Source organism: Mastacembelus armatus, chromosome 22, assembly GCF_900324485.2.
Source record: "Mastacembelus armatus chromosome 22, fMasArm1.2, whole genome shotgun sequence".
In the NCBI taxonomy this organism is placed as follows: Eukaryota; Metazoa; Chordata; class Actinopteri; order Synbranchiformes; family Mastacembelidae; genus Mastacembelus; species Mastacembelus armatus.
In genome coordinates, this window is record NC_046654.1 from 7,952,012 (window position 1) to 7,966,434 (window position 14,423).

At 40.3% G+C, this 14,423-nt stretch overlaps 3 protein-coding genes across 3 annotated transcripts; 2 read left to right on the forward strand and 1 right to left on the reverse strand.

Moving 5' to 3' along the window:
- The first annotated feature begins 337 nt into the window (after nt 1–337).
- LOC113130623 (platelet-activating factor receptor-like) lies at nt 338–1,535 on the forward strand. The gene has a single exon (XM_026307404.2). The coding sequence runs from the start codon at nt 339–341 to the stop codon at nt 1,518–1,520; it is 1,182 nt and encodes a 393-aa protein (XP_026163189.1). The 5' UTR covers nt 338; the 3' UTR covers nt 1,521–1,535.
- A 2,030-nt stretch (nt 1,536–3,565) lies between these two features.
- Nucleotides 3,566–7,609, forward strand: LOC113130613 (platelet-activating factor receptor-like). Its single transcript, XM_026307393.2, has 2 exons — nt 3,566–3,716; nt 5,164–7,609. The coding sequence occupies exon 2, from the start codon at nt 5,170–5,172 to the stop codon at nt 6,349–6,351; it is 1,182 nt and encodes a 393-aa protein (XP_026163178.1). The 5' UTR covers nt 3,566–3,716; nt 5,164–5,169; the 3' UTR covers nt 6,352–7,609.
- On the reverse strand, nt 7,417–9,173 carry LOC113130633 (uncharacterized). The gene is made up of 6 exons (XM_026307416.2): nt 9,092–9,173; nt 8,920–8,994; nt 8,413–8,694; nt 7,746–7,880; nt 7,629–7,656; nt 7,417–7,552 (listed from the first exon to the last, which is right to left on the reverse strand). The coding sequence occupies exons 1-6, from the start codon at nt 9,135–9,137 to the stop codon at nt 7,426–7,428; spliced, it is 693 nt and encodes a 230-aa protein (XP_026163201.1). The 5' UTR covers nt 9,138–9,173; the 3' UTR covers nt 7,417–7,425.
- Nucleotides 9,174–14,423: the final 5,250 nt, after the last annotated feature.

Consider the following 14,423-nt stretch of genomic DNA (forward strand, 5'->3'; position numbering starts at 1 on the left):
AATGAAAGACATCTGTCAGGTTTTGAACCAAGAACCTTCTTGCTGTGAGGCAACAGTGCTAACCACCAAGTCACCATGGTGCGCTTGGAAATCTTTGACTACAAAATATTTAGCACAAGACCATAATAACTACTGATCACAGATGAATCAAATGACAGTAATACATGTTGAAACAGGTGTTTGTATGAAATAAATACAGTATATTCAACAGTTTTTTTTGACACAAGTGTTTTGAGTGAGTGATAATGAAGCATTGCACTTCACAAAATACCACCAGAATAGTTTTTGGTATGAAAGGACACACTAATTTTTAAATATTTTCTCTCACACAGGCTGAAATGTTGGCATCAACCACAGAACGAGTTGTTGTGACCGGTACCTCTGGTCTTGGTGTTAAAGCCGGAAATGACTCAACCTTCCTGGACTCTGAGTTTCGTTATGTCCTCTTCCCAGTTGTCTATGGCATCGTCTTCATCCTGGGCTTCTTTGCTAACCTGTACGTGCTGTTCGTCTTGCGCTCCCTCCGTGAAGCCAAAGCCATGGGCGAAATCCGGATCTACATGGCCAACTTAACCATCGCTGACCTCCTTTTTGTGTGTGCCCTTCCTTTTTGGATTGACTATTACAGTCGTCATGGTAACTGGGTCCACTCAGACTTCATGTGCTGGCTGATTGGGTCATTGTTCTTCATCAACACCTACGGCTCCATCCTCTTCCTTGGAGCCATCAGCCTCAACCGGTACTGGGCAGTCACCAGGCCGCTGGATGCAGCCTCCTCAGATCACAGGCGCCGTGGGATCATTGTGTGCATTGTCATCTGGATGTTGACTGTAATGATGGCTGTTCCGTATCTGAGAATTCCAGCAACCAACACTGATGAGAACAATGTCATTCGATGTTTTGAGGGGTACCAGAATAAGTCTGAGTCAGAGAAGAAAAATGTGGCAGCCACTCATTTTGCAATAATTGGAATGTTTTTTTTTTTTTTTTTTCTTGTTATCGTGTGTAACTTCCTTATTGCTCGAGCTTTACTTCTTCAAACTCTTGGTCAGTCAAAATTCACGTCTTCAACAATTATATCCAAAAGATGCCACAGGACCATGTCCTCCTCAGCTAAAAGGCCCAGGGGGGTGAAGAGGAAGGCGCTGCAGATGTTGTTGGCAGTGGTGGGAGTGTTTGTTCTGTGTTTCCTGCCCCATCATGTGGTTCAAGGCTTCTGGACACTGGGGGTGTTGCAGATCAAACACGGTTGGGGCCATGTGGACTGGGACCAGGAGACTCTGCAGGCGCTCAACGATGTACATCAGATCACCTACGCTCTTATGGGAATCAACTGCATTTTGGATCCTGTAGTTTATTTTTTTGCCACGAGGAAGTTCAGAAGGTTCATCATGGGCCACATTAAAAAGGTTGGAAAGGGAGAGGGGTGCTCGCAGGCAGTCACCACTCAGCTCTCCATGGACAGCAGGAATCACAACCAGAGACTCCAGAGTGAGCACCAACAGCCCAACGCGGATTGATTCAAACATGTAAATAATATACAGTATTTTGTTGCAATGATAAACTGAGGATTGAGCATTTGAACTAAATATGTAATGTAATGTGTATGTGTAAGTAGTCAGAGGCTTTTTTAAAAACGAGAATCTTGGTGTGGTTTCACACGTGATGTTGAGTGTGAATAGCTGAATGCAAAGGAAACAACAGAATTGCACTGCAGTCTTGGGTGATTTTAAAGCTGATAGAAGTTTTCAAGCAGAACAGGAGATGTCTATGGCTCCATGAAGACACAGTCTGAAAATTGTCAGTTTATTATTTCAATCACTAAAGTGTTCTCCACACAGTAAGACACTAAATATAGCAAATATATCGAACCAGTGGCGATTCTAGGAGTCCATTTTTAGGGAGGCTCAGGCTCTCAGTAGCTGACAGCACTGAGAGATGAAGACCTTTTATATCAAGCCTATGTTAACAAAAAAATTTAATTGAAAAAGAATCTATGATGATAAGTGGGGTCATTCCCCATCTACACATATGGACAAACTGCACTGGCATTCAACCCACTGTTAAATCTGTCACTACTGTGACATATATGTTTCTAACACTTCTAAATAATGGTTACGAGTGAACAATTACAGATTTCAATAGTATACAGCTGTTTTAGAAAGAACAGTTGCTAAATATTTGCTTATGTAAGTTGAGAGGATTATGTCATAATGACTAGAACAGTCCTAACTACGTAAAACATGAACATATCAACCACCACTTGTCTCTGGGTGGTGACATCTGGTTCTTCAAGGTCGTCTCCATTCTGGTCTCTCCCTCTTAGCGCTGACAATCACATATGTAAACAAACATATTGTAATCAACTAGAAAATACTCTTTAAAAAAACAAAGCCAAGAAACACAGCAGTCCTATTTATGAGGTCGATAAATGCAAGAGGTTTGGTAGAAATAACATTTAATAACATATAAACGCAGTGCATATGTAATGTTAGTACTTCACTGCCCAACACCTCAAAATGTCAGTCAGCTGCAATACAAATGGGCAAATAGCTTATGGCATTAGTCACTACATGTCCCTGACCATCTATCCACATTCTCACCTGCTTCATCTTCCTCTCTCTTTTTTTCTCTGTCTCCACCCTCCTCACTTTGTGCTATCATCCAAAAAGCAAAGGTAACAACCAAACAGAGAATGCACCATTGCTGCTCAGTGCACTGGGGTCATGTTATTATGGGCTGTCTCACATGAACCAGTCTGTTTTCTTGTAATAAATAAATAAATGTATGTTTTGTCTGCAGGGGAGAAAATGCATTTTCAATGGATCTTGGTTTGTTTTTACAATATTTCAATCCACTGTCCATAGGTGCAGGTTACTGTTAATAGGCTGTCATCAAGACTAATGCTCTCACAATAACGTGGTTCAAACCAGCAGGATATATTGAGGGGCAAAGTAGTCCCTCAGTTTAATCTATAGACAAAAGAAATGGGTTGATTTACACAGCAAAGTGCGCATATTTCGCTACCATGAAATTAAATGGCCATCGAATATTAATTAATCAGCGATATAGCTCACATTAAAACTCGTTGTAGGCTAATAGTGAATAAGCTGCTGTAACGAAGTCTGCAGAAATAGACCTAATAAATGAAGGTAACGATCAATAAACAATTCACAGAAATATCCACATTTCTACTTCCTTTACATTTCAGTTATTAGGCCAACCTTCACATTTTACTGATGAAAACTCAGTTAGAAGCGCAGATTGACAATGTGACTTTTGAAGTCATGTTGCTCAGACCGCCACCAATCAGAGACACATCCGACACCTGCACGTGATCTCATTTATTTTATTGCTCCATTTGAAACTAAAATTGTTTACTCAATCTCTAAAAACCAAGTCCGCGCACTAATCTAAGAGTTCAGGATTACACGACTATACAAAATCATTGTGATGAGCACTTTACCTTTCAGCGGTGCTGAAGAGCCACTGAAAATAGTCTAAACCTCCAAATCGCTTCCTTTAAGTTTCACGGACACTCACATAAAGACAGATTGCACAATGAGGGGTTTTCCTTGTAGGCTGAAGAAGTTTCACACGCCTCTTAAAAGCGTTTACCCTTCCGCTCACAGCCACACACCACCCTGGCTTTCAGATAAAACACACCGATCTTCAGAGCCCCTGAAGCATTCATTCCAAGGAGAGGAAGCAGGCTGGTAAGTCGAGCGTGTCGTTTCCTATTTTATTGTTTTCTGTTAGATAAAGAAAAGTGACTCGTCACTCACATCAAATGAAGCAACAATTAGAGACACCGTCACTGAGAGGGAAGCTGCGTTTGGTTTGAAGTTGATAATCAACAGCGATTCGCCTCTGACGAACCGAACAACCTCCAGCAAGACACTAAGACCTCACCTACCCCGAACAGGAGCGCATTGATTTAGGGACCGTCTGTAAATTACCGTCCAATTGACATATGTTGACCTATACTGAACCTGGACAGGGTGTAGCCCAGACTTTCCCTCGAAGAGAGCTGGGATAGTTTCCAGCAGATCCATCCATCCATCATCTATACCCGCTTATTCCTAATTAGGGTCACAGGGATCTGCTGGAGCCTATCCCACCTCTCTTTGGGTGAAAGGCAGGGGTACACCCTGGACAGGTCACCAGTCCATCACAGGATCACACTCTCACACTCACTCCTATGGGCAATTTAGAGTCACCAATCACTACGTGACATGATGTACATGTTTTTGGACTGTGGAAGGAAACCAGAGTGGCCAGAGAGGGAAGAACATGCAAACCACACAGAAAGACCCCTGTTGAGTTTCGAACCACGAACCTTCTTGATGTGAGGCAACAGTGCTAACTACCAATCCACCGCTCTGCCCTCGAAAATCCTCGCCTACAAAATATTTAGCACAGGACCATAATCACTACTGATCAAAGGCGAATTCGATGACAGTAATAACCATTGAAACAGGTGTTGGTTTCACATAAATATATTCAACTGGCTGTAAAGTAATTTGACTTTAATGTGCTCTGTTATGCTGACTCAGTTCCTGTGATATTTGACTTCCTGGATGTACGCAGAGACACAGGACAAAGTAATGTATTTTTGAGACTAATGTGTCGTGTGCGTGATAACAAAATGTCGTGCTGCACAGTAAAAAATGATGTGATGATTGCTCTGAATGTTTTCAGTTGTACAGCTGTTAAGCAATAACTAGTGGTAGAAAAGTGATTTAAAAAAAAGAAGTGAAGTGACTTATGGCCACGTCTGTGACCTATACTCGAAATTTGTGCTCTGCGTTTGACCCATTCAAAGTGCACACACACAGCAGTGAACACACACACACACACACACACACACACACAGCCGTAAACACACACTCGGAGCAGCCAATGCTGCGGAGCCCGGGGAAAGACTTGTGGAAAACGTGGGCAAGAAAAATCAACTCACTAAAGCGTTCCACATTAAAGACCCTCACCATAAATTAACTCAACAGAACTGACACATACATATTTATCTCTTACCTATACTTGAACTCCCTTCCTATAAACATCAAAGTGAAACTCTCGATACTTATTTGGACTAAAATTACCACCAGAATAGTTTATGGTATGAAAGGACACACTAATTTTTAAATATTTTCTCTCACACAGGCTGAAATGTTGGCATCAACGACAGAACAAGTTGGTGTGACAGGAACCTCTGGTCTTGGTGTTAAAGCCGGAAATGACTCAACCTTCCTGGACTCTGAGTTTCGTTATGTCCTCTTCCCAGTTGTCTATGGCATCGTCTTCATCCTGGGCTTCTTTGCTAACCTGTACGTGCTGTTCGTCTTGCGCTCCCTCCGTGAAGCCAAAGCCATGGGCGAAATCCGGATCTACATGGCCAACTTAACCATCGCCGACCTCCTTTTTGTGTGTGCCCTTCCTTTTTGGATTGACTATTACAGTCGTCATGGTAACTGGGTCTACTCAGACTTCATGTGCCGGCTGACTGGGTCGTTGTTCTTCATCAACAACTATGGCTCCATCCTCTTCCTTGGAGCCATCAGCCTCAACCGGTACTGGGCAGTCACCAGGCCGCTGGATGCAGCCTCCTCAGATCACAGGCGCCGTGGGATCATTGTGTGCATTGTCATCTGGATGTTGACTGTAATGATGGCTATTCCGTATCTGACATCTCCAGCAACCAACACTGATGAGAACAACGTCATTCGATGTTTTGAGGGGTACCAGAATAAGTCTGAGTCAGAGAAGAAAAATGTGGCAGCCACTCATTTTGCAATAATTGGAATGTTTTTTGTTATTTTTTTTCTTGTTGTCGTGTGTAACTTCCTTATTGCTCGAGCTTTACTTCTTCAAACTCTTGGTCAGTCAAAATTCACGTCTTCAACAATTATATCCAGAAGGTGCCACAGGACCATGTCCTCCTCAGCTAAAAGGCCCAGGGGGGTGAAGAGGAAGGCGCTGCAGATGTTGTTGGCAGTGGTGGGAGTGTTTGTTCTGTGTTTCCTGCCCCATCATGTGGTTCAAGGCTTCTGGACACTGGGGGTGTTGCAGATCAAACACGGTTGGGGCCATGTGGATTGGGACCAGGAGACTCTGCAGGCGCTCAACGATGCACATCAGATCACCTACGCTCTTATGGGAATCAACTGCATTTTGGATCCTGTAGTTTATTTTTTTGCCACGAGGAAGTTCAGAAGGTTCATCATGGGCCACATTAAAAAGATAGGAAAGGGAGAGGGGTGCTCGCAGACAGTCACCACTCAGCTCTCCATGGACAGCAGGAATCACAACCAGAGACTCCAGAGCGAGCACCAACAGCCCAATGCGGATTGATTCAAACATGTAAATAATATACAGTATTTTGTTGCAATGATAAACTGAGGATTGGGCATTTTAACTAAATACGTAATGTAATGTGTATGTGTAAGTAGTCAGAGGCTTTTTTAAAAACGAGAATCTTGGTGTGGTTTCACACGTGATATTGAGTGTGAATAGCTGAATGCAAAGGAAACAACAGAATTGCACTGCAGTCTTTCAATCTTTTCAAGTTTTCAAGCAGAACAGGAGATGTCTATGGCTCCATGAAGACACAGTCTGAAAATTGTCAGTTTATTATTTTTATTTCTATTTCAGTGTTCTCCACACAGTAGGACACTAAATATAAGAAATGAAACACCAACAGGAATGCTCATGTATTAGGAGCCTTTTTTGGTGTGTTCAGAGCGTAATCCTCAAATGGCTTACACACACTTGAGCTTGGTGAACTTGATGCTTCCTCACTGCAGCTGGCATTATGTACAGTATATGATAATGAGGTTGTTGTCTCCCATCAGAGAGGTTGTTAGGGTTTTTTTTAGCTACGCCTGGACACATTATATCCAGAATTGTGAAACCACGGTAGTAAAATGGTTGAGCCACATTTCCCCTCTGGTATTTGATATTGTGACATTGCATTGATGTCTCATGACAAAATTCCCATGATTCATACTGATAACTGAAAACATAACTGTAAATATTTTCTGCATATGTTGTAACTTATGTTTTGCTATTATTTTTTATATCATAAATATCCCATGATTCCCTGTGATAAACTGTATATATATTTTATGTATTTGCACTATGCTGTGTACTTTAAACTTTTATTTTTGTGTTCATTTTACTGGATGGTGAGTATTTATATAATATAAAAACTGTGTATGTACAATAAAATGAAGTAGAAATTAGATACACAAACACAGCAAGTTAGAGCTTTTATTAGCATATGCAAATACATAGAAGGGTGGTTTGCTTCCTGTTTGGTGGGAACATTTTCAGCTAGCTAGAAATTTAGCACGTAGCAGGAACCAAATGCTTTTTCTTTTGTTGAGTAATTTCTTCCTCATTTTATTGCATGTTTCTCATACGTGCTTATGACAGACATGAGTACACGTTATCAGCAGTCATGTTGGTGGGATCCAGATCACTGTAGGCTTGGTTGGTATTTGTGTAATTCATGTACACGTCGTCTTCTTTTCCAGTCTGTGGCAAACCTCCCCTGACGTATTGAAAAATGTGATTAGTTAATACATACAACATGGGAACAAAATACAAACATAGTGTTCGTGTCTTACTTTGTTGCTTTTTCTGGTCCGGGAAAACCTTTAAGAAAACCAAAAAAATGAAAATAATACTAGAATATTTGTGTAAAGATGATGTTCAAGAGTAAAAATTTTTCTACTATTGGTTACCTTTAGCTGCAGGGGTGCTAGAGGTGGTCAATGTGCCACCAAGTCTTTGCCAGACCAGCCACAAGACAATGGCAAGATTGATTATCAAGGCCAGAAGGGAAAGGACGAAGGCAGTTATTCCAAAACTCTCCACCACTGTTGTAAGTCAAGAAAAGAGAAATCATTAATGGTTTAAAGGGAATTAAATTTTTGACAAACAAAATTTGCTAGTTGTTAGACATTAGCTCACTGCAGATACACTGATATGTGTGGATTAGTTTGCCAATAAGTCACATGGAAGCTTTGAATATGCAGAATATACAGTATGTTTGAGGAAATTTAGAAACACTTTCACCTTTGACCAACAAAGAGTGACTGACAAGTTTAATTTCCAACTATGAATGTCCCACTAAGTATACCTATATCTAGCTCACAGTCCTTTACAAACCAAATTTAAACCTTCAAATTCAGTAATGTTTTCCATTGGGCTCAATGTGGAATTGGTTTTCCTTCTGCTGACAGTGAATCTTTAACACTTTAAAACAAAATCTCATTTGTCATTAATGTTTTGACTAACAATGAGTCCAAAGCCAGTCATAAAACCAATATTTGGTAGGTGTGTGCAGACCTATAAAGATTTTACACAGTTTTCATTCAGATATGCGTCAAATCAAACCATAGCACTGACCTGTTGGCAGCATGGCAAAGATACGGACAGTGTGGCTAGGGCTTATGCCCTTCTGAAAAAACTGGTCCTGAGCCCAGCAGCGGTACGGACCACTTTGTTCTGGCTCGGTGAGGGTCAGATTCCTATTGGTGCTCACGTTTTGCCAGGTCTGGTTTTCCAGGCGTTGCCAAGTCACCAAGGGCCAAGTGCTGAAGGCTGGCACGGTGACAGCAGTGCAGTAAAGTGTGACTGTTTCACCTGCTGCAACTGGGTGGTCTGGTATGGCTACAACCTTCAGATTTTCTGCAGAAGAAGGGTGAGATGTAAGAGAGTTTGAATGGAGGATGATGGATGGAGGAATAGAGGGAAAAAAGTTACTGAAATATAAATATTTGCACAGTATAACTAGAGTTTTTTTAGTCACAGTAACAATGTGGTTCTAGCAAACTAACACACTCAACTCTACATATTAGTTCAAATAGTGTTTTATTAATTTAATTTAAAACCAAGGATCAACTTCTGCGTTACCTTTTGTTGTAACTGGAGAAGTGGAACGATGTGTAGTCCACTGTGGATAACTAACCTCGACTGCAGCTGCAAAGCCTAGATACAGAAAAAATCAATTATTACGTGTTTAAAAGTTGATATTAGTTTGATATTCTGAATACTCCCCCCCCATTTGCAATAGAAATGTTCTTACCTGTGTTCTTGGACAAGATGAACAGGAAGCTAAAGCTAAACAGCATGTTTTTTTTTGAGATGACTAAAAGGCAAATGCCACAGTTGCTTCAGCTAACAGGTATGACAATGAATCAGCTGTTTTAATCAAAGCACAGGTGAGAATTTAGGAAGTATAAAACTAGGAAACTCAAAGAAAGAGAAGTTTTAAGTTCCTTATATTCAGGCTCCAGATATTCAACAAAACAATTGTGCAGAAATAATTCAGCAGTCCCTGATTCTTATAGAGGGTAGCGCAATCTGTCGAACTCTTTTAAGCAGAATCTTGCTATGACTTTAAGTGAAATCTTGAATGTGGCAGAGAAAAAAAGAGGAAAACAATTAACAAAACCTCAAAAAGCCACAAATTAGCATAAAGATTTGATGACAGCTATTTGATAGTTGAGGCGAATGCTCACTGGTTGCCAGATTGGGTCAAAAAACCAACACAGAGGAAAAGCAAATCTAAAACACTCATATTAATAAAATATAGCAAAGCTTTATGCAGCGGTCACAACATTTTGAGAATAGGATTAAAATATTGTAGCATTTCTTAAATGCATTACAAACATTTACAGCACTGATCAGCCTAATAACTACTACAAATGCACATGGTTTCTTTTGGGTGCAGCTGTCCATACAGATCTGATGACTTTAAAGGGGAAGAAACCCACTAAGACTGCATCTACACATGTGCTGTCACTACTTATATTCAGAACACACCTGGTTTCATTATGTGTAAGGACATTTTATGTTTGGCTCATTCATACTCTACCCATACAGATTGTATGTGGTACTCAAACACAACATTACTCTAAAATGAGGGTAGTTCTAACTAATCAAGGTTAACATTTATTTTATTTTTGTCATCCCAGTGTCACTGTCTGAACATTTGTCTCCACAAAGCAAGCTGGATTTAATTTCTTCCTATGACCCATGGTATCAGTTCATTAGCTGTCTCTGTTGTGTTTAACAGTCTTTCCACAGGTCATGTACTGGTGTGCTGAGCACTGCTGCACTAACCCATGCAGTATTAAATAATGTATAGCTTTACCACAAATGGACACAAACACTGCAGTTATGTCCTTAAAATGTGGAAGTGGTTTCATTGCATCACTGAACTGTTGCTAAAACCAACCAACACCTGCTATTTCTTAGTGCAGGAAATAAACAAAACATCTGGGAAGCGAGGGAACAAGTTCTTACAAATCTGAACCATGACTGAACTATGCTGAACTTTACTTAAATGTGACAATACTTGTGTGTACTCAGTTATAGTAGAAATATTGCATGTATTATACAGAGGAATGACTCGATATGAACAGTTAACCAACAAGATTAGCTGTCAGGTAAATAAAGTGGAGTTAAAAAAGAGTTTTCCTGTGAATGGCAGCAGAAAGGAAAAATATGAACTAGACTCAACAAATGGCAGGAAACATCCAGCATCAGTGTTGTGTTTACAGTTGCACATTAAAGTGACAAAAACAACTAATTAGTTTCATTCCCACAGTCACTGTGAAATTTCTAAATGATATAATCTGCAACCTATTCATTCCGAGAAAAAGAATTTTTGTTTTTGTTCTTTCCAGTAGAGAAAAGATAGTGTGAGATAGTGTTTCTGCACAACTCCAGTGGCCCTTTGTGGCTTCTTCCTAATGAAGCTGTGTACACCAAAGGCAGCAGAGGAGCCACTTTCTCACTCTCTCTGAGAAAAGGATAAATGGTGATGCTGCATAATTATCTATGTCTGTGCTCATGTGTGCATAATGTGGGCATATCAGTGTATATGCACACGTGTGTGTCCCCCACAGTCATTATTCTTCATTATTCTTCTGTTATTCATTCACTCATTCATTATTCTGCCTGAACCGCTGGCAACAGTTATGCCCATTGGTTCTTACAACACCACTGTGGACCCCCTGCTCCCTAGAAGACAGTGAAATAATGGGATGAAGTTTGTATGATGTGTGCGTGTGTGTATTTCTCTCTTTGAGAGTACCATTTTGAGGATACTTCTATCAAAGTGAGGACATTTTTCCAGTCTTCATTTTTTTCAGACTCCTGTTTGAGGGTTAAAACTTGGTTTTAGGGTTAGGATTAGATTTAGGTTTAGGGTTAGGGCTGGGTGTTAGACATTTAGTTGTGTTGGTTAGGGTAAGGGTCTAGGGAATGCATTATGTCTATGAGTGTCCTCACAAAGATAGAAATGCAAGTGTGTGTATGTGTGTATACACAAACTGTAATGTCATCCCAGGAGCTGCTATTTGCCTTTAACTACCTGAACAAATGCAAATAAATTTCATGTTGTACTTTATTAATCCGTACTATGAGTATTGACCTTTGATCACTAGGGGGCAGCATGTGTCTGGTAGTTGAAAAAGCCACCCAAAGCTGATTTGTGAGCAGAAGATGAATAGTGTGGATCTCTGCACTGTAAAATGTGTGAAAGAAAAGAAAAGGAGAAATGGATTCCTCTGATCCAGTCTCTGATAATGTCAAACAAAAACACATAAATCTAGCTTTGCTCTAACGGAGTATTACAACACCACCAGCGATTTCATCAGGATATTGTGCAAAGAGGAAATAAAAATGAATCTAGGAAGTCCTGCTTCTAAATCGAGAGGCTGCAGAAAAGCTATCCCATATATATTTTAGCTGGCCTGTTGAACAAAACAAAAAAATAAATAACTAAAAATAACCAGCTGTGATTGGATTACTGATTCATTTCTTCTTACTTGACATGCTAGAGATGTCTTGAAAGTCTAGATATTTTCCGTGGACTAAATTTTGATGTACATCAGTGTTTGCAGCAGGTTGGATGGAGGATTTACTAGTTCAGGAGAGACAAAACTATAAAGATTTAACTTCTGCTAAAAGGCAGACACTGTGTTTACAAGTGAGAGTTTTACTGACAAATTTAGTTGCACGTGTTAAACGCTTTGCACATTTCTATTTGTAGGAACAGCTGTTTACTTGACATTGTCTATGTTTTATGTTTTCCTGACCTCACCTTAAGTTGACCTTATTTATAATGTGCTTTGAAATATTTCCATTAAATCAGCTTTATAAAAGACCTCTATCATATTGTCACATTGAACTCACATTGTCATTTGATGGTAATGATAAAAAATATCTGTTAGAACTAATTTAAAATTTTCACTACAAAACAACAACAGTAACAGATGTGTGTGTGTTTTTTTGAGATTACGTATCAGGTGCCCCTTAAATTCTATGTCATCCTATAAAAAGCTGGTGAGATCACCCTAAAATGCAGCTTTAAGCATGTGAAAATGATTTTTTTTATTTTTCTGAGCAGCTGCAGGACCAAATCTGTGTTTCCACTCAGTGGGAGTTTTAGCTGAACATATGATTAACCACTTGGTGGTGCTCACTGCTCCCATTTTCCATTCAATTCTATTTGTTCATGTGTTATAGCCTCTGAGCCGACAGACGTCCTTTAAACCTTTATTCCTGTTATCCGAACCATCAGTCAGCATTTTTAAGTGCTTAATGTTGCTGGTTGATATGGGTGGCTCTAGGTCATGATCCCATTAACTGCATGGGCAGGTTTTCTAGTGGACTGGATAATTGGAAATTGTAAATTTACAGTAAAAATATGAAATGTATTTACATACATGACACAACAATCATTTTGGCTTTTAAATTTAGACAGTATGATATTAATCACACTTTAATTGCAGTCAGCTTTAATGTAGATTATGCAAAAACCAAAACATTCATATACAAAGTGCCTGTTATTTGGTTTATAGGTTCATTTCCTCCAAATGAATTCATGCTTTTGTCTCCAGCACAAGCAGATACTTGCCTTCAGTGTCCATGTGACAGTCTTGGGCTCTGGGGTGTTTTTTAGTTCACACTTGAATTGCTGTTCCTCATCCTCTGGTGCTTTCAGTTTATGTGTGTTCTGAACATTAGCCCTATGGGGGGTTACAGTCACTTCATTACAATGAAAATATATTATTAGCTTTTTCAGCAGAGAAACCATGAGAATTCAGACAGAGATTTCCTCTTGGAGACACTTGTTCTTGATGACCCAGATGAAATATGAAGCCATTGTGTGTGCATGTGTGCAGGCACAAAGACGAAAGAGTGCGCTCATCCCTGCATCATTTTTTGATGGATAAGTTTCCTGCCTCCACTCGTCACACGTTGGTTGTCACGGTGATGACGAGTGGCTTCCTTCTGCTTTTCTGGCGGGCGGTGCAATGTGACAGCCATACGGATAGCTGCCAGCATGTGTCTCCCTGCTCTCCCTTCTACAGACCCCCCCAAAACCCCACCCTCACCTGCTCTACTACTCCCCTCCTCTCAGTTCAAATGACAACGTCTTCACTTATTGTCCATTTTACCAGTCCTCTCCTCCACATCCTGCAGCACAGCATCTTAAACTATGAATATCATTTCTTTCTCCCCCATCTCCCTCGGCTGACCTGTGAGTGCTTCAGAAATAATAACAGTGTTGAGAACAGCAACAGCCGTGACAAGCAGTATTACAACCTCGTGCAACACAACAACAGAGGACAGACAGCACTCAACTCCAGATGGGCGCTTCCTGTGCCAGGCAGGAAATGGCACTGAGCTCCCTCGCCATCATATTTCATTTTAGCAGAGAACAGAGATGATCATCACTTCATCTTCCGCACATCCATCCCCCAATGGGTGAGCTGTAAATTCATTTCAGTCTTTTTGTTCTTTCTTTTCTGTGTGGGTCCCACTTGGGTTGTTGTCATCATTGGTGAGAAATACTGAGCTTTCGAATTCCAATATTTAGACTGAGAGCCTTTCCTCTCCCTGCCGTGGCGTCTCTCTGAGTGGAATGGAGATTATTTGATTGGGGCTGGCCACACACAGATGCTCAGAAGTGCAGACAAACATTCTCACTTTAATGCTCATGAGTATATGGTGCATTCCAGATTATATTTATTAAAGGACCACCCTGCTGATTTTCCATACAAAGGTGAACATACTCATCATGGGGAGCAGTACTCAGCATGTGATGACAGTTATAAAATGTTTTCTGTGAAATCTTTTCTAAAATAACTTGGCTTGAATTTTCATGGAAAGTGTTTAAGAGTTTGAAAGATGTAGGCGTTAATGGCAGGAGGAGCCAGCAAATACTTAAAAGTGTTAAGTTGCATTATGGGAATTTGAGGACACTGTTTTTGGACAAGCCAGTTTGCTCATCATGCTGAGTACCCCTGTGGCCAGTCTGTGAGAACAGACTAAAATAGACATGGAACAGACTCTGCAGAATCTTATGAACAAACAGCAATAATGATACTATGAAAACACAT